The 25,324-nt window shown below is 40.8% G+C and overlaps 2 protein-coding genes across 2 annotated transcripts; both read right to left on the reverse strand.

Annotated features, from left to right (window-relative positions):
* Positions 1–4,563: 4,563 nt before the first annotated feature.
* On the reverse strand, positions 4,564–5,227 carry msc (musculin (activated B-cell factor-1)). Its single transcript, XM_076080176.1, has 2 exons — positions 4,805–5,227; positions 4,564–4,644 (listed from the first exon to the last, which is right to left on the reverse strand). Exons 1-2 carry the CDS (start codon positions 5,225–5,227, stop codon positions 4,564–4,566), a joined length of 504 nt encoding a protein of 167 aa, XP_075936291.1.
* A 3,027-nt stretch (positions 5,228–8,254) lies between these two features.
* trpa1b (transient receptor potential cation channel, subfamily A, member 1b) lies at positions 8,255–24,465 on the reverse strand. Its single transcript, XM_076080519.1, has 27 exons — positions 24,370–24,465; positions 23,719–23,926; positions 23,383–23,558; positions 22,390–22,497; positions 22,088–22,199; positions 21,372–21,517; positions 20,480–20,616; positions 19,851–19,899; positions 18,260–18,359; positions 18,058–18,158; positions 17,380–17,555; positions 16,051–16,215; positions 15,697–15,811; positions 15,368–15,534; positions 14,802–14,892; positions 14,607–14,666; positions 14,415–14,504; positions 13,151–13,221; positions 12,869–13,025; positions 12,630–12,719; positions 11,047–11,216; positions 10,820–10,949; positions 9,898–10,080; positions 9,692–9,760; positions 9,049–9,150; positions 8,826–8,944; positions 8,255–8,468 (listed from the first exon to the last, which is right to left on the reverse strand). The coding sequence occupies exons 1-27, from the start codon at positions 24,463–24,465 to the stop codon at positions 8,255–8,257; spliced, it is 3,402 nt and encodes a 1,133-aa protein (XP_075936634.1).
* Positions 24,466–25,324: the final 859 nt, after the last annotated feature.

Here is a 25,324-nt window from a genome sequence, read left to right on the forward strand (position 1 = left end):
TCTCTCTCTCAGTCACACTTACTCACCAGAGGGCATACACGATGCCTGTATGAACAGCAAATTACCAATATCCTGTACAAAACAGCATGACATTTGATGTTGGAGTATCTTTATACTTGACTTGGGGGTTTACATTGACATAATTGTGTTCTCTAACGATAAGGCTGATATTCTATATTTTTCTTATTGTCATGAAATCCAATAAAAAGACCAAAACTAACAAGAATTGTCTGCGTAGCCAAAGCCTGATTTGGCTTATTCCTCTGTGCCATGGACCTCCATTGTTGTTACGTGCATCGTTGCACACGGTGACATATTTCTACATTAGATGAACATGGGCACTGTAATTTATTTAGTGCTGCGTCCGGAAATGCACTAGTGCAACAAATCTGTGGCTCGAAAATAGTCTCCTACAAATGAACGCTATTTTAGGAAATAATAGTAAAATGAAAGTGTAAAAATAAGATTTAAATCTTTAGTACTAGAGGGAACAGGCTTGTGAGTTAACACACACAGGCTTGGGAAGTCTAAAAAGTGTTGACAGACTGGTCTTTTCGTGAGATTTGTTGTTGCCAGGCTTATTTTCAAATCACATAATTTATGTTTTATCAGTGAGAATATTGATTTCATTAATTGGAAAAAAAAGTTTCTTGCCCAATAACAGCAAAAAGTTTAAATGTTTGTGTTTCAGTAGTCATTCGAAGACTGTGTTTGAAAAAATAAAATGATGAGATAATGCTAGCATGACATAATGCGGTGACCTCCAGAAAGACAAACCCTCTCTCCCAGCACGTCCTTCAGACCAAGTCTTCTTAATTAAATGTGTGGTTCCTCAATTCATGGGCAGATTCCTGGAGATGTTCTGCAACACTTAGTGAGTGTGGATACAGCTGGTTATCAGAAAAAACCATCCATGTGCACTATAATCCTACCATGATAATTCTATTCATGGCAATTTGTAGAAAATCAAACAGCCCAGCTGTTACCTTCAATTTTAGGATGACAGTTCGGGTTCAGGGGTCGAAATGTTCATACCTGGAAAGAATGTATTTTCTAAACAAAGCCTGGACGTAGCAGAGGAACTAATCTTCCCAGAAGGAAGTGTATACATTAGGCAAACGTGATTGAAATAGTTTAGGATTTACATATCCCTTTTCTCATTAGTGGTATTGAGTGACTGGATATTGAATAACAAACATGCTGAAAGTGGGTTTGGAGAGCTCAAAGCATCCAGGCTGGAAGGCTACAGTTAGCCTCACTGAACCCCCCTGATGTTGGCTTTGGACCTACAGTTCCTTCCTGTTCATGGAAATTCTTCTACAAACGAAAAATGTTTCAGTCGTACAAAAAAAAAGAAAAAAAAAAGTTGGATTATGCTGAGCCTTAATGGCTGACGATGCAATTTTGTTTCAAAGCAATGTGTTCCACCCGATTGAATTTAATATCTAAAAATGTTTAAAAAAAGATGAGAAAAGAATAATGATAATTAAACAAAACAACATTTATGTGAGCAAAGGAAAAAATGAGGAAAGGAAAAATGTACTGTTGTTGTCTTCTCATTTACATGCATTTAAAAAACTAAAAAGGTAATTAAACAATTGATTTTTGGTGACCATGTATGGAGGAAGAAAACACGAAAAATGAATTTACTGCTGAGGCCTTCCAAATCCAAACATACAATGCCAGAAAATTGACCATTGTGAAGACATGCTGACCTCTGCTGGACAAAAAGAGATGTTGTAGTGTATGTTTAAGGCCACAATGTAATCCTGTCCTCCAGGAGACATATGCAAGGTCATATTTGTATTTCAACCTTTGAATTTCATGAAACCTGCTTTAGTGCATTAGTTCAACACTTCAACAGTTCAAAATGAGGCAAGTTTTCACGCACTTCATTTTACGTGTTTGTAATTTCCTATAGCTACAAACAAAATCTTACTGTTGTCCTTGTCCTGTAAACTTGGACAGTTTTGTACTCAACGTAATTTAAATAGTAAATCTCCAGGAATACATTTGCTTTTTTCACAGGAGACACTTTGACTTGTCACAGTAGGCAAATCACAGGTGTTAGTGATAACACTAATGACAGCTGAATGTAGCCGCTTCAGCTTGCTGGCTCTGCAGAGCCATCGTTAGTGTTATTAGTAACACCTGTGCTTTTCCTACTATGACAAGTAGACATATCAAAATGTCCCTTGATTTCTCCAAATGTAGCATCTCATACTACTTATCACCCTGAATCCTATTTTTTCTTAAAACAATTACAGCTTCTGCCAATGGCGTACGATTATTCCACTTGTTGATTAGGTAGCTCTCCTTGATTTGGAAACATTCTAGTAGCATTAGTACCTTGGAATTCTTCAGAACAATCAAATTGCTGCAAAGCATCAAGTAAAATGAGACTCGCAGAGACATCCGAAAACAATTGGAAACAATGTAATTTCAATGAATTTGCAGACTTTGGATATCAAAAAATTATAATAAAAGTACTAATTGCAATACCTTTTTAGGACAGTGTTTTTTAGGCTTAACACGCTCAATTTCATAAACACTCATTTGCATTTATACAACCAGTAGTGCACAGACAGGTGTAACTCAAACAGCACGTGACTTAACACAACATTTCAACTGTTCTCTTAAATTCTCCATTAAAGGACTGCACTTGATATCCACTCTGAAAAGTTTGGCAGTTCAACATTAGGAGAGGTTAACTCACCACAGTGTGTTTTTTTTGTGCTCAGCTGAACGTGAGGAGCACCGTGGGTTTGCTGTTCACGTTCCTCCCCACTAGATGCCACTCTTGTAACATTACAAACCGCACGAACTTCAACGAAACCTGCTGCAGCAACACGTTTCCATCTCAGCAGCGCCGACTTTGTTGCTCCAGCCAGCGTGGCAGTATTTCCTGGCACACGCTTTCTGTTGCTTGATTTGTGAAATAAAAGAGCTTCACTCACAGAGAAGTGAGATCAGTGGACTATAAGCGCAAGCCAGCCCAAAACGTCAACATTTTTGCTGCCATGCCACGTTTTGATTAATGGCACCTCATTTTCAATGCAGTCTGTGCCACATTGTGGAGAGGATGGAGCGAGAACGGAGGCAGACCGAGTGTGAGAAGGCAGCTCATTAGCTGTCCCGGTCCAGCAAAGTGGCTGCGTTCTCCCAGGAGAGCAGTTCAGAGTTCTGGGAAACTCACCAACACGGCAACAGCTGCGACTCTGCCCGGACCTGATGAAAACTCTTCCTCTCTCTATATACTCTCTGCGTCTCTTTCTTCATCTCAAGCACTTTGTCAGTCTGTGCCATCACCACCCCCGGGAGCCTGGATCTCTATCCATCTGTACTCACCTCGTTTGGGGGTTTAACTGAATGAAAGGACTCGTAGATCAAGAGATCATTGTCCATTATTCTCTGTCTGCTAATTGTGGATGTTTGTGAGTGTGTGTGTGTGTGTGTGTGGGTGTGTTTGGCTGTACATGTGTGCGTTACAGGGGGTGTGAGTGAACTTCTGCTTCTCCCTGAACTTTTGACCAATGCTTTGTGAAGTTTTTGTTTTTGTTTTGACTGAGACGATATCTGGAGTCCTGCTGGCAGATAAGAGATGTGGTCCAAATGTACAGTAGTTAAATCTGATCAGAATAAACAGAACAACTACAGAAAGTAGAGATTTGCACATTCAACACTCATAATGGTATGTATTTTTCAGCTAGAATTTTTTTTATAAAAGATGTGTAAAAATCAGCAAAATGAAATTCAGTATCACCTTCACTGTTTTGTGATTATTTGAGTTTATGTAAGTCTGTTATTAGTTGGTTATAGCACAATGGAACCAAACCGCACAGTTTTTAAAAAATATATCAAAACCTTTCCAACATGCACGTTTGGTTGCATGCATAAATGACAAATAAATATATATACTGTATATCAGACTTTTTTTACTCACAGTTTATGAGTGTGCTGCAGCCACCACTAGATCCATCTGCTGCAGACTTTTTATTTAAACCATCAAGATTCATGGATTTGCTTACCGTGCACTTTAAGTCACGTGACAACCTGGGCTCTGTTTCAATAGAGGAAATAAAAAAACGAAATCTCTGAGGGACTAAGTATGATGTTTGATTGAATGTAACACAAGGACAGAAGAGAGCCATTACAAGTATTTATTTTTTATCTGAAATACAAATATATAAAAGGACAATCATATCACAAATGCAATAAATACTGTAGAATATAGAAGAATGCACAACTTTTGCAATTCAGGTCAAAATAACACACAGCATTTTGAGTTGTGAGGTGATGTTGCACTCTAAGTCAATAACACTAATTGTCATGCACACAAGAAACTACATATCTGAAAAGAACTTGTAGTCTTTATTGCTCTGACACGCTGAAATACAAGTCCTCAGTGTACTAAAGCTTGAGTTGGATTTCAGTTCAAAGCCATTGCTTAGGACATCCAGGGGGGACATTGAGCCACTGACAGCTCTCCAAAGATGGACAGGATGGTTTCAAATTGTCTGCGGGCTCTGTAAGAACCAGAGCTGGTGTTTGAAGGAGGAAGTCCTATGCTGTTGCTCCACATAGTCTCACAGTGGGTGAGATGCCGCTGTCCTCAGATCGGCCTGTCATCATGAATGGCCAGGTCTATCAAAGCAAAAGACAACAGGTTTATAGCAGTAAAGAAACACATCCAACACATTGGTGCTCTCTGTGAAATTCAAACACTAACACAGTCGTTTTACATCTTTTTTAAAGTCATGCACAATGAGATAGTTCACTTTTAAACATCTCAACAGCTCCATACCAGGTTGACAGGGTGCACAAAGCTGTTCTCGAATCGGTCGTCCTGCAGGAGCTGTCTCAGGTGAGAGATGTAGCTCGAGGCGAGTCGAAGCGTGTCCAGTTTGGACAGTTTGGTGTCCGCTGGTACCCAGGGCAGGGTGGTTTTCAGTCGGGAGAACCCTTTGCTCAGCACCCTCATGCGCGACCTCTCCCTGGCGTTGGCCGCGTTTCTCTGCGACTGCCGCGCATCCTTCTGCTGCGCCCTGGAGAGTTTGCGCTCGCGCTTGGTTCTCCCCTCCGCGCCGTCGTCTTCGAACTCCTCATCTGAATACCGGCTGGGATTATAGCAGGGAATCTTCCGCGCGCTCCTCTCCAGCGAGGTGTCAGTCCTTCTGTGGCATGTCTCATAGTCCTCGGCATCACTTGCAGCGGAGCCGGTGGACATTGCCGCTCCAGCTGTGACACGAGTGGCACTTTAGGGACAGCACTGACTGAAAATGTCAGCTTGATGAGATTTTTTTTAAACAACACGAGGTTGGAAGTCAAATTTAAAAAATGACTACATAAATTCCCATTCTGTCACCCTGTCCTGACTTGACAATGCTACAATACCAACTGCTTGAGGTCAAGTCTGAAACTTGCAGATCTCTCTAAAACTGAAACATGGCTCCTTGCTTAGCTACCCCTCTAATTTAAGTGTCCTGGACTTGGCATCTCTACAGTTTTTTCTGAACATTTCTCCTCCCCTTTTCCTCCAAGCCACCATGACCTCAGTTAGACCACAACTCTGTCTCCTCATGTATAAAGACACAAGTAGCTCATCTGCAGCCTGATAACAACATCAAACCCTGTAAATGAATTGCTTATTATTGGTAAATGGGAGATGGAATGACATGGCAAAGTGACTCTGAGGATGTTTGAGGATTAATTTCACCACACAGAGATAATCCATCCAATACCTTTTAATACAGGAAGACACAACGTCCCCTGATAATAATACACACAACCCTTTGCAACATTTGGAAATGCACAAATATAGTTAAATGTTCCCCAACTTGTGTCGGTCCCACAGATGTGTTTTGGTAATAGAAATGTCTTGAGGACCTTATCAAAAGTGTCTAATCCTTTGCTGGTTTCACAGAGGGATTGGGTTTCTGCAGCTGGGGCAACCTTTCACACGCAGCCTGCGTGCACCAGCACCAGCTGTTATCGGTTCCCATGACATCTGGAGCGTTGGCATGACGTGGGTGTGGCAGAGGCGAGGAGGCACCATCTTCATGGTGTCCCAAACATTTTTTACTTAGCCATTTCTGCCTTTTTTTATGTCCCCCAAACATTTCTGAGAGCAAGAGCATCCATCTATAGAGATCGGACCGTGTGGATTAAGATCAGCGCTAACAGTGGGGGAAAGAGAAGACTGAGATTGCTTTGGGCCTCTGAAGCGACAAGATTGCAAAATGTTTTCACAAAGATACTGCATGAAGGGAAAACATTATACATTATGTTCAAAAAAAATGCAAGTCCATTTTTTGGAGTAAAGATGAAGATGATAGGAGATGTGGGAGCAGGATTTCTCTAAATGAATGGAAAGTTCTGTGTCCATACAGGATTTACAGGAGCCCCCCTTTACTCTCTTAAATATTCCCAGAAAATCCCAGGTCAATGTAAACTATTACTCATCATAATATGTGTGAAATTTAGATATTTTTTGACAATAGCAAGACTATGCCAATAATTACCTAACTGCAGCTGAGATGCATGCTGGATTTTGGCCATGCCAGGATCACTAGAGAGAGAAAACTACTGTACTGAATGCTGTACTGTTCCAAGTGTGGAACAAATACTTCCATCATGCTGGCTCCAATCTCCCATTATTAACTACATTCAGTCTTTTCAAAACATGTTACACTTGTTTGTAAGGATGTTCTATCTACATTTTTAAGTGTCAAAATGCAAAGCCAAAGTGATTTTAAAGTGTTCTGCGGTGTTCCACTGCTCAAATTTCCCTCTTTCACAGACCAAGAATGCACAGACCAAGAATGCTTCCTAATCCTAGGACACATTCCCGTGCGTCCCACAATCCCGCAATTCCATAAAGGTTTTCACAAGAAGACCTGACATCAGCTGGGCCTTGGAGGGAAACTTAGCTTGTCCTTGGTTGTGTCAAGAGACTGAGATACTAAGTTCCTCTTGTGCTGCTGAGACGGTCAGAGTTTCAGGCAAGCTGCCATCTCATCCTTCTGTCACTGCGTCCGACAGCGAGGTGAACTGCCCGAATGACAAACTTGAAAGTGCGAGCTAAGGGAATCTGCTGTTGGGTTTACTTCTCATTTATAAGCTGTCATCTTTTTTTTAAATATATAACTCAAAAAGTTGTTGGCTATCTGACACATATCTCAAGCTGCTGCTTCGTTCACTATCGGGGTGGAGCAGGTTGAGATAAATCAATTTTTATCATTGTCACTCTGTAGATGTAGTTGCTCAAGTAGAAGCAGAAAACCTTGTCCCAAACATCAGTATAATTGATGGTTACATGGTTATTGTGTTTGCCCTGGGAATAATGAAATTCAGAGCTAACAGTAATAAATATTACTTAAAACTTTACTTGAAAGGGGAACTAACATTTGTCCATCAGCAAAGACTCTCAGGGTTGTGGCCTCTATCGGGGCCCTGAGCTGGAGGAGCAGAGGGACAGGTGCAAGCTCATGATGTCAGAGGCCTCCCTCTGTTTCTCTCCCAACCTGCTATGATTCCCATGATCGCCACTAAAGCCAGGCCTAAAGCTGGTGTGTGTGTGTGTGTGTGTGTGTGTGTGTGTGTGTGTGTGTGTGTGTGTGTGTGTGTGTGTGTGACAAGAAGGCAGTGCACAAATCAGAGGCAATGATCCATAAACCATTGTGACGTTTTTTTTCGATTATTGTTTACATTAATAAAACATGCCCTGCCAGGAACTTTCCTGCACTAAGGAAACAATTTTACGAATATAAATCCTTCTGCTCCTTATTGCAGCTTTAATTTCTGTCTCAAAAATGATAATTGATAATTTCATTAATTTTACTTTTAAAGTAAGAACTTTTACTTAGCTCCGTTTAATAACGTTCCTTGCACATAAAGCCACATTACAGCATTCTCAAAAACAGCCACACTTTGTGCATAATAGAAATATGGCAGCACTGTAAACACACCACAGAAGGACTTAATACATTTGTTCATCAGTGGGTCACGAGGGAAACTTACTGTTTCAGACTACAATAATAACATCTACAGCAATACTATACCAAAACTATTCAGTGTCAAATCACACAATAGTTTAAGGCAACTCAACATTAAAGTACTTCGTTCTTAACTGTTACAGTAGTTAAGTAGTCACATAATTATACCCTTTATACCTATACTTTTAAAATGTGATAAATAACTTCGTAAAGGGTTATAGTTGTTGCTATGATAAGACGTTTTAATTGTCCCATACTCTTCAGCTTTTTTTGGACTCGATGGCCTTTATCAGAGGGACCCACCGAGACGTGCCATGTCTTCTTGGCTTAGCCTGGCTCAAGCTCGGCCACATGTTGCCCCTGACGTTAACGGGGCCATCGTACTCGTCGGCCTCTGAGGTGATCTCCATCTTCTGGATGATGAGCTTCAGGAGGTTGTGTTGCTTCTCCATCATGCTTGACATCTCCTTCGTCCTGAGGGCCAAATACATCAGAGATGTGGCTTAGAGACAGTCTTCATTTAAACTTGAATGGATGAATAATCAGGCAATACTGTTGAGTGGCTCCTTGTGCTTATTGTAGAAAGTTATACAGTAAATTACATCTTTCTGTGACCTGGTAACTGTCTTTATTTATATGTAACCACTAGGGGTCGCTCATCAATCAAAAGTTGTTTGACATACCCTATGAATCTAACATAATTGTTGCATTCTTATTGGTAGTTTTAATGTATGCATTCAATTTCCATCGTCTCAGTGGTGAATACAGTTTATGATTCCAGGGAATAGAAATCTCTCATGTGATTCTTATTAGCAACCTTGAGTGCTTTACCTGCATTTCTGCTTCCTGAGCTCATTCTCTATCACACTGCAGCTCTTTGATTTGACCTGCAGTTGATTCCAGACATCAATTTTCTCCTCTTCACCTGTGAGTAACTGCTTAATATAGTTCTGTTAACAGGTGTAAAAGTTGAAGAAAGGAATCTGACATTAGTTACAAAGACCAATCAATATGTTGTATCACAGTATCTGATTTGGGCAAGTATTGAGCATACCCTGGAGCAGCGGCGATTAGGGTAGATGATAAGGAAGGGTTTGTCAACTCGCTTCATGAACCAATAAGGCAGCTTGTCTTCCAGAGTGGTGTGCAGCTCAATCTGGGGTCAGAAATTCAGATCTTTTTAGCCAGAAGTGCAATTTTGAAGAAAAAAGTCTCATTGACTAGCTCTGTTCGATCTAAAGGTTATACATTCTTAGGCTAAACAAATAGCATTACTTATACTCTTAAGTACATCTGTCAAAATAGCCACTTTTCAAAATAATGTTGCCTTCCCTATACAGGCTGTGATGGTGTTGAAATAGAAGAAATTATAAAGCTATATCCGGGTTTTGTTACTCACAAACCAGCTGACGTCACAGTGATTACGTCCACTTCATATATACAGATATACATATATCTATAAATGTATCTTATTTTACGTGTCTATGTTAAAAAGTTTACTTCTAAAAAGGCCTCAAGGACAAAGTACCACAACATCATATACTGTGCTTGTGTGTAGTTATTTGTCCATCAAGTCATGGCAGACTAAGCAAGCGCAAACAAACAGGATAAAAGATAACTTTGATGTTTTGAAAATGCAACATACATAAAAGAAATAAAAATAATTCGAGGAACAGATCAGCTATTTCAATATTTACCTGCATGCCGATTCTTTTCAGGGCTGCATTTCTTTGTACTTCAGCAATGTCTCCAACAGCTAGACCGATCTACAACATAACCAAAAACCAATAAGAACCATATCATTTGTTACGCAATTTAAAAGTACTATCAGTTTTCTGTGAGAGGTGGATGTCTGTAAGGAGTCAATGAACATGGTCACAACGGGCTGTCAGAGCATACTTACCATCAGGTTCACCAGCAGTATTGGCATAAGCATAACAAACTGCACAAAAACGAAGTAAGTCAAGAAGCCGAAAGGAAGTTCATTCTTCAGATAAGCGTCCAGGAAGTTACTTTGGTAGTTCAGCTCCCCGACCATCATCACAAACGTTTGCATCACAGAGAGCGGCACGGTGTCAAACTCTTTCTAAAGGTAAAAAAAAAAATAAAATAAAAAAAAAAAAAGAAGAATACCAGCTTTATCTATCACAGTTAAATGCTGCAGAGCCTTTTTTAAAAAGAGGTGTAAAATAATTCATTATAAAACATGCATTAGCTGGATATTGATTTATTTTTCTATAAAATGTCTCCCTTCTGTTCAACGTCAGTGGGAAGGATTGTAAGCGATCATACACAGAGTCGAGTAAAATGCAGCACATAATATCAAGAGCATGTCACACACAAGCAGTACATTACAGAGTGATGTGCTGGGGACAAAACGTGTCGAACAAATGTGTTTAACCCATTACAGTGAGGCCTGAAGATGGTGTTATCAGTTGTCTATTTAGACCTTTGGTCAGTCTCTCAAACTCTTTGGTCCAGGCCAAGACACTTTGTCATCTACTGTCCTAATTATTCTTAATATGTGCTTTTTAATGTTCATGATACACAAAGAATGATTTTGTGGCCATTTTGGGAAATATGTTTATTTGCAAGATTGATACCATTCTCATGTCTGTACCGTGAATATGAAGGCCAGCAGCCAGTTAGCTTAGCTTTGCATAGTGCACTTCAAGACGATAAAGCCTTCTGTATTAATTGTTATAAGAGTTAACCAATCACTTGCACTCAGGTTCAAAGCATGAAGCAGAGCTGGGGTAAAAAGAAGTAACAGAAAAAGAAACTTTTAGTCTTCAGAAATGTTGATTATTGCTTTCTTCTCCTACCTGGTTTAGCATCAGAGCATGGAACGTCAAACTAAATGCTAACACCAGGAACAAGAACAGCATCACAATACGGCCCAGGGTCCTCATGATCTCCCAAAACATCACAACATAGATGCCAATGCCCTCAAACCTAGAGAAACAGGAGATAATAAGAGTTAGTGGCCTCCGCATATCATAAAAAAAGACATTATGTTAAAGTGGCGCTATGGAGTCAGAGTGAACAGTACCTCTGGAGATAAAGAAGAAATCCAACCCAGGAGTTTAAAACTGCGATGGACCCTGCTTGCCAGTGTAAAGAACCATCTACATTGAGGATGGTGGGAATTATGAACCAAAGACAGAGGATTGTAGAAATCCAGTCAATCTGGTTGGAGTAATCCTTGAAGTAATTCCAGCGCTTTTAGTGACAAGAAAAGAAAAATCACCAAAAAACACAACTAATTAGACAGACCAACTACCTTGCAGATTTTTGAAAACATGTCATGATTACACATAGACACAAACACACACGAAGAGGGAGCAGAGAGGCCGCTGTGCTGAAGCGAACCAGTAAAGAATACTCGAGTTGACAGCAACTACGTGTGTCACTGTACGTGCAATCAAATATTTGCGAGTAAAAAGCCAATATTTGATCAATACATGTATATTTGCAACAAGCATCAACACGTAAACTTCACTCAGAAATGTTATTTATTTTAATAACATTTTAATAACATTTGTTTCCAGTGAGACATTAATGATTTTATATAGTGACTTTGTTTTTGTTACTGTTGTTGCTCATTTAAATATCAATTCTAATCCTGTTTTGAATTTTTATTTTTTTGAAATGATATATATATATGTTTTTAAAAGCAATTATTTAGTCATGTAGAAGAGCAGAGTATTGACAAGAGTAGCCACTAGATGTACTAAAATCCTAAAGATAACTATCCCTATCTGAAGGCAACCGTAGTTCTCCAACCCGTTTGCAAAGGGAGGGGTAAGCAGAGGGGTATTTAGTTGGTTGCAATCTGTAAATCACCACTAGATGTCATTAAATCTTACACACTGGGCCTTTAACCTTGTGAGACCTGTGGGACAATACTGTCTTCAAGAGGCTGTAGCGGTTCCCTATGCAGTCACTAAACAAATTGCATAAATTGGGTATGACTGGAAAGCTGAGCCTCTTGTAGATTTAATAAGCCTGATTGTATTAATGAGTGATGATGTTAGTCCCCATAGTAGCCGCTTGACGTCATTGTATAAAATGACCTTTTGTAACATCTGGATTATTCCCAGCCTCAGCATGGGAACGACCCTATTATACTTCCATCATAATGTTCTAAGCCCTTTCTAGACTTTCCAAATTTGAATAGGCGCCTAACCACAGCACAATGTTATTGCAGATTTGTGACTAGAATGAGTTGACACACACTGCTGAGCTGCATCAAATGAATCTTTAGCTTCCCAGCTTTCCGATGGTGTACGCCACTTCTATGTGACATGTATTGTTGACCTGCTACTTCCCCCTAAAGACCACCTGTCCTCCCAACTAAAAAGGACAAAAATGCATCTATGTTGGTCTCTTCAAACGATCACGCAAACAAACATTTTATATTCCAAAACATCTGATGTGATGTGGAAGTGTTTCTGGTAGTTATGATCGAAATGACGATAGTAAAGTGTGGAGGTGACATCCTGACAGCGGTGATTCAGTGACGCCGCTCATCCATCACACCTGATTGCTAATGTGTCCACACAGACCTGGTGCTGAACAGATTTATGAGCGCACATTTCATGTGAGGTAACGAGACTTGCTTATTAACATTACCTGTTGTGATATCTGCACCAATTCCTTCATCACGGAGTAGATGCTGATGACCAATACCATTACCATAGAGGAGGACAAGAGCATACTTTGCTGTGAAATGAAGGATATTGAGATTTACTTTATCTAGAAAGATTGAATCATCGTGGCAAAGGTTGATGCATTTGGAACATAAATTACACATTATGCAAAGACAGAGCTTCAACTTCTTTAATGTTATGATTATCAATTGTCAATAGTACCTCAAAAAAAGATACTTCCACCATGACGATACGGTGCTCGCCCGTGTCAGTGATGTTCATACTGGGCCTCAGAGTCACTATCAGGTGAGTGAGGGGCAGCAGGCCTAACATGTACATGAACATGTTAATCACATGAGCCAGGCTCCCATATGCAGACCTGTGGATTAAAACAAAGACGGTTTTAACACTGGAAGAATAACATTCAAGGTGAATAATGCATTTGTATTTGGTGCATTCAGAAGATTCTTTTTGATGTGGTCTGTAAAGTTGCAACATACGCACCACTTCATTGCTAGGTACTTTTTGCAGACAGGGTGGTTGAGGAGTTCAATGCGGTTGTACTGCACCATCGCCTGCAGAAAGAGTAACAGCTTGCCGTTAATGGCACATTTTTTACAAGCGGGGAAGAACAGCCTGACGGCTACAGCATAAACGATTTAAAGGTATGTGAATCGTATTGAGTCACAGGCAGGATGTAGGATGACGTCAGCTGATAGAAAGTGTGTCTAACATTTGGAGATATATGAGATTGTTCGTGGTTTGGTAATAAATCCAACAATGCAATGCTCCCAAACCGTTACCTACTGATTACAAACACCTGCCTTCAATCGAGCTCATCACACTGCAGTTCATCTAACCTGGTTCCTCATCCATCTCAAGATCGTTCAGTCAGCTACAGTAGTAAACGCCTCAGGCCTTTCCTTGATAATCTAGGCTTCCTTGTGATTTGCCTCCTCGTGTAAATCCCTGGCTAACCTTGTTCTCTTCTGCTCCAGGACCATCTTCTTCAGTCTACCTGCCAACCTGACTGCCAACCTTTTTGCCTGCTTTTAAACAGCTTTTCCACCAGCAAGCCACACCATTACCTCACACTCATTTGCCTCGCTCCAGTCTCCCCAGCCATTGTTCGCCGCCCTCAGCTTACATCTTTTCAATAATCTTCTACTCTTGAGTCTGTGTGTGCGTTTAGGTCCATCGGCGAAACCCATAACAATATCAAAAATGAATTGACATCCCGCTAAGCACTTTGGAGCTTGAGGTAGGTTCATTGCTTACAGCTTTTGCCTCTTTAGAGCCGTCCCCTGATACATCAACTGCTAACAGCCAATATAAAATACAGTCTAGCAATGCAAGATAAGATGTCTTGACTACTAAGAACCACATTTAGAAGCTTGTCCATACATGTATACCCAACTTATGGTAGCGTTAAGAGGAGGAGAGCAGCAACCTGACCTCAGTCTATTCCCACCTGGACCCACCTGGACTTATATCATCCTGCCACCCTTATGCCTCTCTCTTACCTTTGTGCCCTTTAGCCAGTGAAATGAAAATCTGAGAAAACCTGACACCACTGTCCCTTACGGATGAGCTAGCTGACCCTAGTATGAGCCTCTACGTGCAAAATGTGAGCCTGTGAATACAGAGCCTCATTAAAGGGCGATGCGTGACTACAATTGAACTTTACTTCTTATCAGTCCTGGGGGAGTAGATTATTTGCATTCTATTGTACCAAAATTATTTATGAGAAAAAATAAAAGTTGCTTACGTTGAGTGCAGCTAGTGGCTGAATGCTGTCGTCCTTGTTATACTTCATTGTAGCAATGGGAGCTTGGAGCCACCTGAAATTGTATTCAATCTAAAACATATAAAGAATTGATTAATTTGTTTTGCCTAGCATATCTTCATACATCATAGACTGTTGTGGTGTTTTTTATTGTGTATTTTCTAGGTTTGTTACATGATAGTAAGGACTGTTGTGATCATCATCAGATTCCTTCACACAGCGGTCCAATAGGTGCTATTGAATAAAGTAGAAAAACACAGTGACACACAGTTTTACACGTTCTTACAAAAATGCTCAACTAGAACCAATACAAACTGCAGAAAGAGACAAGTTATGAGGATTTTTTTCTTTTCTTTGCCAGTGGCAAACCTTGGTGGTCTCAGGCAGAAACTCAATCATGTCTCGTATGGGACTTCCATGGGAAGAGCCAGGTTTGAACAGGCACAAAGCCTCATCTGATCTGGAAGTGGAAAAACACAAATTAATCAGAAAGCTTTTTTTTTTTTTTCTAAACTGCTTTGCTGTAAAATGACAATGTTTGTGACTCGGCCTCCTTGTTGAAATCAGTTGAGTCAAAACCAGCCACCGCCCACACCTGCAGTTGCCTTCACTAAAATATGTTTCTGAAAACATGTGAGGTGAGAAAAAAGGCAATAGCGTAACAGAATCTTGATTCCTAATCGATCAGCGCGTGATTCACGAGCATTGATTGACACTTTGTTAGAAAAATGGCAGAAGAAGTCACATCAAAGTCACTACAACCTGTTTAGAAAAATGATGGACTTTGGTGTTACCAAGTGGTAGTTGTTGCAAACAGAAATCCACACTATACACCCAGAGTTGAATGACAAAGGAAGCACATAAATACACCTTTTAATTCTTTTAAGCTGAGCCTTTTACATTTTTTTAAGAGCTTTTTTGTATTCATAACATACCTGTCACTGTCAACTACAGCATTGACCACATCTGTTCTCCCATTTTGCAGAGCTTCATGGAGGAACGAAATGTCATTGTTGTTTAAGGTGAGCTCTGCTCCGTGAGACAGCAGGAGCCTGACTGCAGCCACATGTCCCTCTCTTCCTGCGATGTGGATTGCAGTGTTCTGGTACATAAATACATAACAGGAGAGAGTACTCTGCATTTATAATTGAACACTGATGTCTGACTGCAGTGTCAAATATCTAACTATTTACGATAGTTAGATATTTAGATAATCATTGGATTTGGACAATGATAAACCTTTTGAAATTATAGTAATTCATACCCCATCCTCATCTATTTTATCCAGTAACTTGAGATTGGCTGACAGGAGAATGTCCATCGTGTGTGTGTATCCTGCAGATGCAGCATGGTGCAGACAGGTCCAGCCCTTGTAATCACTGTAAACAAGAAGCAGAGTAGTGATTTCTGGCACTGCTTCACCTATTTCTAAGGACTGTGGAGTAGATACAAAGTCTGAAGAGGTCAAAGTACCAGCAACAAAATCTTGCTCTTGGTACTACAAGTGTTGCTGGACTTTTGACCTCCAAAATGATAGTGCAATGTGCTTTTGCATGTACAGTATATGTACTTTTTTTTATGTTTGTGCATGTTTTCCTCTACAAGCACATGAGTGTACCTGTGAAAGAGAGCTCCTTTGCGCAGCAGAAACTGTACCACCTTGGTGTGCCCCTCCTTTGAAGCCAAATGGAGCGGTGTCAGGCCTCGCTCGTCACCTTCATTTAGCAGACGAGAGTCTGTGATTGTCTCCAGTAATCGCTGACATGTATGGATGCGCCCGTACCTTAGAAGAAAAGAAGGATGAGGAGAAGCAGTAGAGATCTGTTGATCTCTGAAATAAAAAATGCTTTTTGTGCAAGGCCCACAGCGCAGCAAAGCCAGAGGTCCGGGGCAGTTACAGCACAGTTCATCTTGGCGAGCGTGACTATAATGCTCAAAGACACTTAAGATGGCTGTCACAGGGCATGAACCCGTAGTTAAATTATAGGTAAAAGTGAGTCGGTAAGTGTTAATGACTAAGGGATGCTGCAAATAGCAAGAGGGCATAAATAGAAGTGACATATTGCGATGATCTCTCTTTGTCTCCGAACCTTTTAAGAAGGTCAGCAGTGTCGGTGCAGTGGGGCCGTTACGGAAAGCGAATGAGGTGTCGATAAGAGGTAAAGTATGATATCATAGCATGGCCTTTATTTGTCCTCAATAGCTCTAATGAAATAGGTGCACATGATAGAAAAATCTATAAAAATAATGTGGAACGTCCACTCATTTCACACTATTAGTTACATAGTACATTTCTTCATACGTGCCTCTCTAATTGAAATCTATTCTTGTGACAGCTCCTTTATGGTCACTGAGTATTAACTATGCAATTAATAATCGGAAGGCTTTTGAGCACATACATTGCTAACAAGATTAAAACGACTGAGCAGGGAGGAGACAGTTTTAAATGTAGGCCCATTGTTCATTTTTCATCCGACTACTGTTGTTCAATTACAGAGATAAAAGCCTTGGCCTGAGGAAGATCGTAAGTCAAAGTCCTCTTAAGATCCATGTTTGATTAATGTTTCATACTGTTGTGGTGTCATTGATTAATACATAAGACTTGGTACAGAGGAACTACTGGAATGTTTAAGACAACGAAGATGTCCAGCTACCTTTCCTTCCTAATAATAAAGCTATTTGTTGTGTCGAAAAGAATTGCAGAGTGCGCAGTTTTTCTGCAAATTGAATGCTGTAGCTTTAACTCAACATCATAGACACAATATAAAAGGAACATAGTGCACCACATCCATCCCACACTGGTCAATGTCAGCTGCAGTGACATTTCTGGCACTTATTTGAGCAAATTTGCAAACTTGGAACAACTTTGAGTGAAAATCAGGTCAAATCAGTATTGTTTAGTTTAATGGTATGGGAAGTCATGCCCACGGGGACCAATCGAACTCACTGAGCAGCAAAGTGCAGGACGGACTTCTTGTCCTTCGACTTGCAAGCGAGGCCGACCTGCCCCGAGAGGCCCAGCATGTTCTTCACTGAGTCATGGATGCCCAGTCTGCAAGCGTAGTGGAGAGGGGTGCAGCCCTCATTATCCTCACAGCTCAGCAGCGCCTTCACACTGCCAAGCTAAAGTTAGACACATTATAAACACATTTATACATTCATACATTATAATATATATATGTATAACAATATGTGTATTAGACAAAGCATTGACACAGAATACTTTAGTATGCTGCGGCAGTCATGCTTCGTAAAGGGTCACACATACACACACGTATACTGAAATCATATGAATAATAATTAAGTGTGATAATATTCGAACACAGATGCAGAAAGATCCCATTCATACACCTTCTGTAAACAACTATCAAGTGTAAATATATCAGCCATCCTCTGAGGCTCATTTTGAAAGCATCATTATAGCTTTAGGTAAAGCTTACAATGTTTTAAAGGATTATGTGGCTTAGTGAGAGTATAATGAACTTCATCAGCCGGCCTTGAATGCAGGCTCAAGGCAAATCGATTAAGGGCATTATATAGTAATCAAATTCCAGTCTTAATGACATCTTTGTCGAAGCAGCATGCCGTGCATTTGATGAGTCACAAACAGGCTTCATTAACTGACCTGCAGTACGTCTTGTGGGAGGTTTCTCAGACCCTTGGGCTGGAGAATGGCCAGGTGAAGGAAGTTACAACCGCATATGTCTTTCACGTTGACATTTGCCCCTAAAAGACATGAACATATGCATGTGAGTGCGCCTGCATCATCAGGCATTTCACGAATTATATGAATACCGCTGGTGGTGAAGTACAGTAGAGTAGCTCACCGTTTGACAGTAGCAGAGCCACAGTTCTCCACGCTCCACAGCTCGTAGCCAGCAGCAAGGGAGAGTTCCCTTTACAATCCATGCTGTTAGGGTCTGCACCCTAAGAAGAGAATGTACTAAAACCTTATAATTCCCTCATTAATTACCACATTCAATTTAACACACATTGCTGCAATTACAAATGAGATTTAACTCTCGTAACAAATGAGGCCATGGGAAAATAAGCAGCATCTATATTAAATGATACACTGCATTTCCCGTGTTTGTTCAACCAGAGTGGGGTTTGCATGCTTGTGCATCGTTTTACTGTGCAAACCAGGAGGAGGGCGCTATTTTACTTAACAAATAAAGCTCTCATAAATTTCTCATAATCTCAGATAAGATGTGTAACATGAGATGTGTAGTTTGGCACATGCGCATGTTTATGGGTAGTTAAATGGAATGGACATTCGATACATTTTAGATATTGATTTTGAAGAGTTTTAAACTCAGCATGGGACAAATACAAGAGCAAAACTGTTAAGAATTGATTAAACTGTGTTTGTCTGCCCTAAAGTAAGTTAGACCTACCATCTTACCCCCATAGTGCTACTACCGAAGCAAAGGAGCGTATCATAAGCTGGCGTTATCAGTTGAGTTACAGATTTCGTCAAGAAATCCCAAGATTCTCATTTCAAAATGAGTTCAAGTTTGTTGGAAACACTAAAAAGTCATGCAGAGACAGGGCATTCAGGCGACACAAGCGGCTAACATTAGCTTTATTAGTTTGCTAGCTAGAGCTGATCAAAGCTTGATAGGCATAGGAACAGCCACTACGGTTTACCGAACTCTAAAATTACTTGAGCATAAAAACGAATATCAATACATCCTGGTTAGGGACATAAATTATACAAGTTTAATCTCAGACCAGACAGGGGATGAGGCGAGAAGCAACATTGTATTTTCAAAAGAAATTAAAATATGATATAACTTTTAAATCAACAACAATAAAAAATAAAATAAAATAAAGAACCTTCATCAAAGAGACTAAGCGTTATCGCTGTCATCGCTTGATTTGTTAGTCTTTCCAACATATTAAAACCAAACAAGCCACCATCTCAAAGCAATTAGCTGGAGTTCGGTGCCAAGTGGCGTCAATCTCTGCTGACCATTTCAAGATTTGAAAAGTAAACACGCTTAGTGTGGATAACTTTTATTTCCTGTTGTAGCCAGTGTTTGCTTACAGAACGAGTTGACAGGAGATAAACTTGGACCCCTTTTTCATGGCAACACAGTTCTTTTAAAACGGTCTATGAAGAGCAGCAGATGGTGACAGACGGTCTAAAAGCAATAGATAGCACCTTTAACATTTACTAAGTCAAGAGGTGTGTTTGAAATTGCAAATTTAGTATAATGGCAGAATGACCCAATCACTAAATGGAATCTAAGGAGCAATGAAGACAGCCCTCGGCACAGGTGGAAACAAAATGTAGTTGTGCTGTCTTTATGGCAGGAGATTAATAACGCAGTCCCTGATATTGATGTTGGGAGTGTCCTGTGCGTAACAGCTGTTGGGTGTGTTCTCGTGTGTGTTTGTGTGTGCCTTATTTACCAAAGAAATTAGGTACTCAGCCAGCTCTGTGTGGTCAAATATTGTAGCCCTGGAAAAGTAAACACAGTTGTTGTAAACCAGCCACACATCACATGGATTTGGGAGTCACGGTTTTAACAATACTGCCAGATGTGAAACAAAGACAATCTCAATCTAATTCTGCCTTGTCAGAGCATGATATAACAACCATATTGTTGGACTGTAATGGCTCACTTAGATGAAGAACTTTAAAAACTAATACCTGGTATTCGGGTGACATTTATACAGTATACTCAGTATGCTCCCCTTGTCCTTGTATCGGATTTGACTCTGCTACGCGGCTGTCTGCGCCAACACAAATAGCTTTTTAGATAAAAATCAATGTTGGATTCATATTATTGTTATTGTCCCAAATTACCACCATTACCACCAACTACCATCAACATTATTAAAATAGGCCTTGTAATTACAGATTTACAGTCTATTTAGTATGGCTATGCAATTTTCGAGCAGAGGCCTAAAAATAGGGCTAGGGTTAAAGAGGTCCTGATGGAAAGGTCAAAGCTCAACACTAAAGACCAGCTAAAGAAAATCACCAACATAATTAATATAAAGTAAAATGTTCAAAAGGCCAACGAGTGTAAGCCCACCTGTGTAGAGGAGTCTGACCCGCCCCATCAGTTAGGTTGATGACATCGTCCACTTGGTTAAAGGAGCACAACATCAGTTTGACTACATCAGTAGCCCCCTGGGTGCAGGCCAAATGAAGCGGCGTGGACCTGTCATTCTGCACATAGTATCAAACACGGTTTCATTATGAACGATGAAATATGAATATAAATATAATGAATATTCATCAGCTCAGCAAACGGAATTATGTTCGCTCTATAGAGAGACACCGTGACATACGAAGTTAGACAGAGCAGAAGATACAGAAACACATACAGGAATTAGCATGCATGCGTGTACTTACTCACACACATACATGTACATTTCCTCAGTTTTACATGAGGAAATTATCTCCCAGACTTACTGGCTGAACACTGGTGGCTGTAACACAAGCCTTTAATGAGATAACCAGGACTGGCAAGAGGAGGTCAGTGATCCACTCAGATCCCACAATGTAAGTGGAGGTAATTTGTATCAATTTAGCCAACCGAAGCTATTACTGTACTCCCTATTCCTGCTGTAGCTCTGGCCACTACCCCGGAGCCAGATATCACGATCACTCCCAGATGGGCATGTTACGACTGACATGATCTGACAGTGCGGCGATCCTTCGCCAGGGAAATGCTTCACAGGTGTAGCCAAATGAGATCAGGATTACAACACAATGAAAGTCTGACAAAGCTTGCAACGGTCAGATGGAAAGCAATATTTGTGATCTGCAGGTTTTGACATGTTTATGACCATGCTATGCAGAGTTGTAAAAAGAAAACAGTGGTGATAAGCAAATGAATGGAACAGAAAGGTTAATGAAAACCACAGATTTATGCAGCGTAGAGATTTACACGTTTTTTTTTTTTTTGTTGATGTCCCTACCTGTTGCTGGTCAACTTTGGCCCCAGCAGCAATGCAGAAACGGATAGTCTCGATATTCCCACCACGTACAGCCAGATGGAGGGGACTGCTCTTGGACTTGTCTAAATAGTTGATGTGAGATTCAGCTTGGTGGCCGAGCTTCTCTCCTGCCAGAAGAGAATTGTATCAACTGCTTTATTGTGAATGATGCACTGAATACATAAAAGCCTCACGATGAAGGTTTCTTAGTTAATGCTTGTTGGTATAAGCTTATTTGTTTTTATCACTGACAAGCTTTCAAGGGAATTTCAATTACACTGCCTCTATTTCATACCTTCCGTCTTTGACTTTAAACTTTAGGTTCTTCGTCATTTTTACTGGAAGGAAGTTGAAAGTAATTGTTTCTATTCATGTTGTGCCGTGAGTGTAAATTCCCAAACAGCACAAGAATGTGAATATCCATTAATTCCCTTGCTGAGCAATCACAGAAATGTCGTAAATATTTTGTGCTCTAACTAAATCTTTCTCCAACAACATAAGATTTGCCAAACAGACCTCCCACTGCGAATAAACACACTGTGGCATCTGGCCTGTGTACAAAGTAGCTCATTCTTCTCAATGTCTCCAGGGGCTGAGGTGAACTCTCTTCTTATCGCTCAGTTTAATGTGGTGTTTGGCCTTGTAAAAAAGTCAGCATCTTTTACATTTTTGATGATTGATCAATCGTTTTGTCATACCAGCCTTCAGGATCACTTCCATGGCTTTCTTTGCACCTGCGAAGGCAGCCGCGTGCATAGGGAAATGGCCGAGCTTGTTCTGTTTGCAGAGCCGCGCTCTGCCATGCTTTAACTTTGACAGATAGGAGAACGGATGGAGAGGAAGACAAACAAGAGACAATTGTTCATCAGAGGCAAAGCTGCAGAGGGCTGGCAGTCAGCATAAAGGACAGCTACATAATCTGTTCTGTGCGAATGGAAAGTTATTCTTTAATGGGTCGTGCAGGAAGACATGAGTCTGAATGCATCACTCTTGTACATACCAATATGGTGAGAGCCTCAAAGTTATTGAGGGAGCAGGCGAGAATCAATGGGGTGTTCCCAAGGTCTCCCTCAAGATTGCAATCTGTAGCACTGTAGGATAGCAGCAGCTGCAGGGGCAGAGGTAAACATTTAAGATTGAGCTCCACCCTGTTTCTGTCCTCAACTCTCTATAAGCCTGCATCGTTTATCCTCCAAAATACCGCAACTGTGTCAGTTTGTCGACAGCAGCCAGATGGGGATGACGGGACAATGTCTTTCCAAGTAGACGGTTAAGTCAGGTTTTGTCAAAATACATAAACCGTTGACTTTAGAGTCCAGCGTTGCTTTAAGTAACACATTCTTGAGCTTTAAAAGATGTGATGTCATGATTGTCTACTATCCTTTTTTTAAGCCTCCCATATTTTTATTATCAAGGTTTTTTATTGTCATTGTAAGACACAGGGTTGCACAACAAAATGTGGTTGTAGTCCCTTTACGTAAAAAAAGATAAACATTTTTTGTTGGAGTGTAGAGGATAAGGTGGAGTTGAGGAGTCTTGTAGCCTGAGGAAAGAAGCTGCTCTGTAGTCTGGAGGTACAGCAGCGGATATGTATGGCTTGCCAGACAGCAGCAGGGTGAACATGCTGTTGCTGTTATTAAGTCTTGATGATGAAACAAATGTACTTCCTGTTGGCATACTGGGTCTATCAGAGCAACTAAAGCTTAGTTTACATGAGTAATTCAGTCGACTCCATTAGGGACTATATGACAATTAATTTGAGCGTGAAGGGGTGGTGAATCATATTTTAGACACATTTCTGCACAACTGTATTCTTTAAAAACATACACTTTAATAAAAGATTCATTTTTTTCTCCATATTCTAATATTTCTTCATATTCTATTATGTGTTTTCTTTGTTTTGATCTTATATAATATCTTTATTACTTTTGCTCTGGGTTTATTGTTACGCACAAAATCCCCAAGTCAAATATCTTCAGCCAGGCCTTCTCACCTCCACCAGGTCGTTGTGTCCGAGGCAGACAGCCAGGTGCAGAGGCGACTGGAGGGCCGTGTTGAGGATGTTGGAGTCGGCCCCCAGGTCCAGAAGAGCCCGGCAGCTCCCTGCCATGTTTTTCTCCACTGCCCAGTGTAGCGGCACATTGCCCTGCTCATCACAGCTGTTCAGGTCTGGGAGAGCACATGCAAATATACCCCCCCCACACACACACACACACACACATGCAAAGACATAAGGCTGCATGTAGATACAGTCAACTTAGACACAGTACTTTGTAATGTAATTATCAAACATACTGCTTTATATACTTTAAAAACAAACATATTTCACCCTTGATGAAGAGCAACTTATGATAGATGATGGAGGCAGGCTTACCCTGTGAGTCTATGGCAGTGGTGATGAATTGGATGAGGTCGACGCAGTCCCCTGCTGCGGCGTGATGAAGGGGACTAGCCCCACATTCATCTTTCTCACTTAGGACCTCTGGGCACTTCCTCACCAGGTTCTCCAGGAGAGCCAGGTCACCCTTCTCAGCCAGCTACACAGTGATGTAGGATGTAATACAATAGGAGTGTGATGACAAGAGAAGAGCCTGTAATCCACTTTTCCATTAGTCTGTCTGATTTCACCACAGATTACATGATAGCGAGAATTCTTGTTATTGATGCTGAAAGGCATTAACAGCGGTCAGTATATTGTTACTGCTACAGTAATTCAAATATGATATGTGTAGTTGTTCAATTTTCTGGTAAGTTTGAGTACAGCAACATACATTGTGTCACAAAAGTTGAGTTGTCATTCGGTCTCTATTCAGCTCTTTACGATGACTTTCTTTGAGGTTACACAGGGTTGGCATTACTGATGGGGTGTTACATAAACACTCCTCATATTATAAATGCTTGTAGAGGAGAGAACCCACAACTAAAAATGGTTTCTTCTGGAGAAAATGAAGAAATTCATACAATTTGGTGACAGCCTCACCTCGAATACATTTAGTCTCGCCAGGGCTGGATCCTCATCCTCTATCACATATGTGTAACAACTGGTCTGTCGGGCCACCTCCCTGCCGAAGTTCATCACTCAACTGACACTCAGTGGAGACATGAAGGGTGACCGCAATGACACGTGTCTAGACATAACAACACACACACACACACAAGGATGCACATATCTGTATGCATGCAACAGAAAACAAATCCACTGCTTCAACAACCGAGTACATAAAACCTGCTTTCCAAGCTAGAGGAACACAGAGTGTTATGTGACCGAGAGGGCAGATAACGCCTTAAGCCATTGGCTCCTCTCGCCGTGAGGGATATGGGCACAGATGACTTTGTGTTTACCCGGAAGGACATTCGGATCCGCCGAGCGTTTGGAGGTTAAAGCCCTTCTGTTGAAAAAAAGCAATTATGTTCTTCGCAGCTGGGGGGCAGCTTGTTTGAGTCAGTCCTTGGGTGATCCTGGGCAAGCGGGATTGAGAGAGACCTTGTAACTGTATCGTACGAGGCCCTCAGTCAACATAAAGGCCAAACAACAAATGTCATTTTTGGTGGGCAAATTACTATGGAGAATTCTCATTGGAAATCCCCTCGACCTTATGCGGCAGCATTCCTTTGGTGTATAGTGTGACTGATGGGAGTTGTTTCTCATCTCAAAACAGCAGCTTTACCCCAGGTGGATAGAAGTCATTTCGTGGAAATTATATTTTGTTTCCATCGCACACTTGATTCACAGTACATCTCTGTTATTGACAACACACATTTAAGTAATACTGCACGGGTCAGTTCACCTGGATGGAGGTTCTACTGTATAACAGGGCCTGCTCTTTTGCTGGCTCCTTTAAGGTGAGCGGAATGACGCTCTCCGGATGAGGGATCAATAATTAACTCTAACCTCCGTGTGCTGCGGTCACCATGGTGATCAATTTAATAAAATT

The sequence above is a fragment of the Anarhichas minor genome, unplaced genomic scaffold (genome assembly GCF_050575085.1).
Source record: "Anarhichas minor isolate MPS153535 unplaced genomic scaffold, ASM5057508v1 ptg000074l, whole genome shotgun sequence".
Taxonomy (NCBI): Eukaryota; Metazoa; Chordata; class Actinopteri; order Perciformes; family Anarhichadidae; genus Anarhichas; species Anarhichas minor.

Coding starts and splice junctions, on each gene's coding strand:
- trpa1b (XM_076080519.1), bottom strand. CDS start 24,465: ATGAACTTCGGCAGGGAGGTGGCCCGACAGACCAGTTGTTACACATAT. Junction 10,081..10,819: donor ATGCTCTGATGCTAAACCAG/GTAGGAGAAGAA, acceptor TTTTACCTTTAG/AAAGAGTTTGACACCGTGCC. Junction 8,945..9,048: donor CTAATCGCCGCTGCTCCAGG/GTATGCTCAATA, acceptor ACCTGTTAACAG/AACTATATTAAGCAGTTACT.
- msc (XM_076080176.1), bottom strand. CDS start 5,227: ATGTCCACCGGCTCCGCTGCAAGTGATGCCGAGGACTATGAGACATGC. Junction 4,645..4,804: donor TTGTGCACCCTGTCAACCTG/GTATGGAGCTGT, acceptor TTGCTTTGATAG/ACCTGGCCATTCATGATGAC.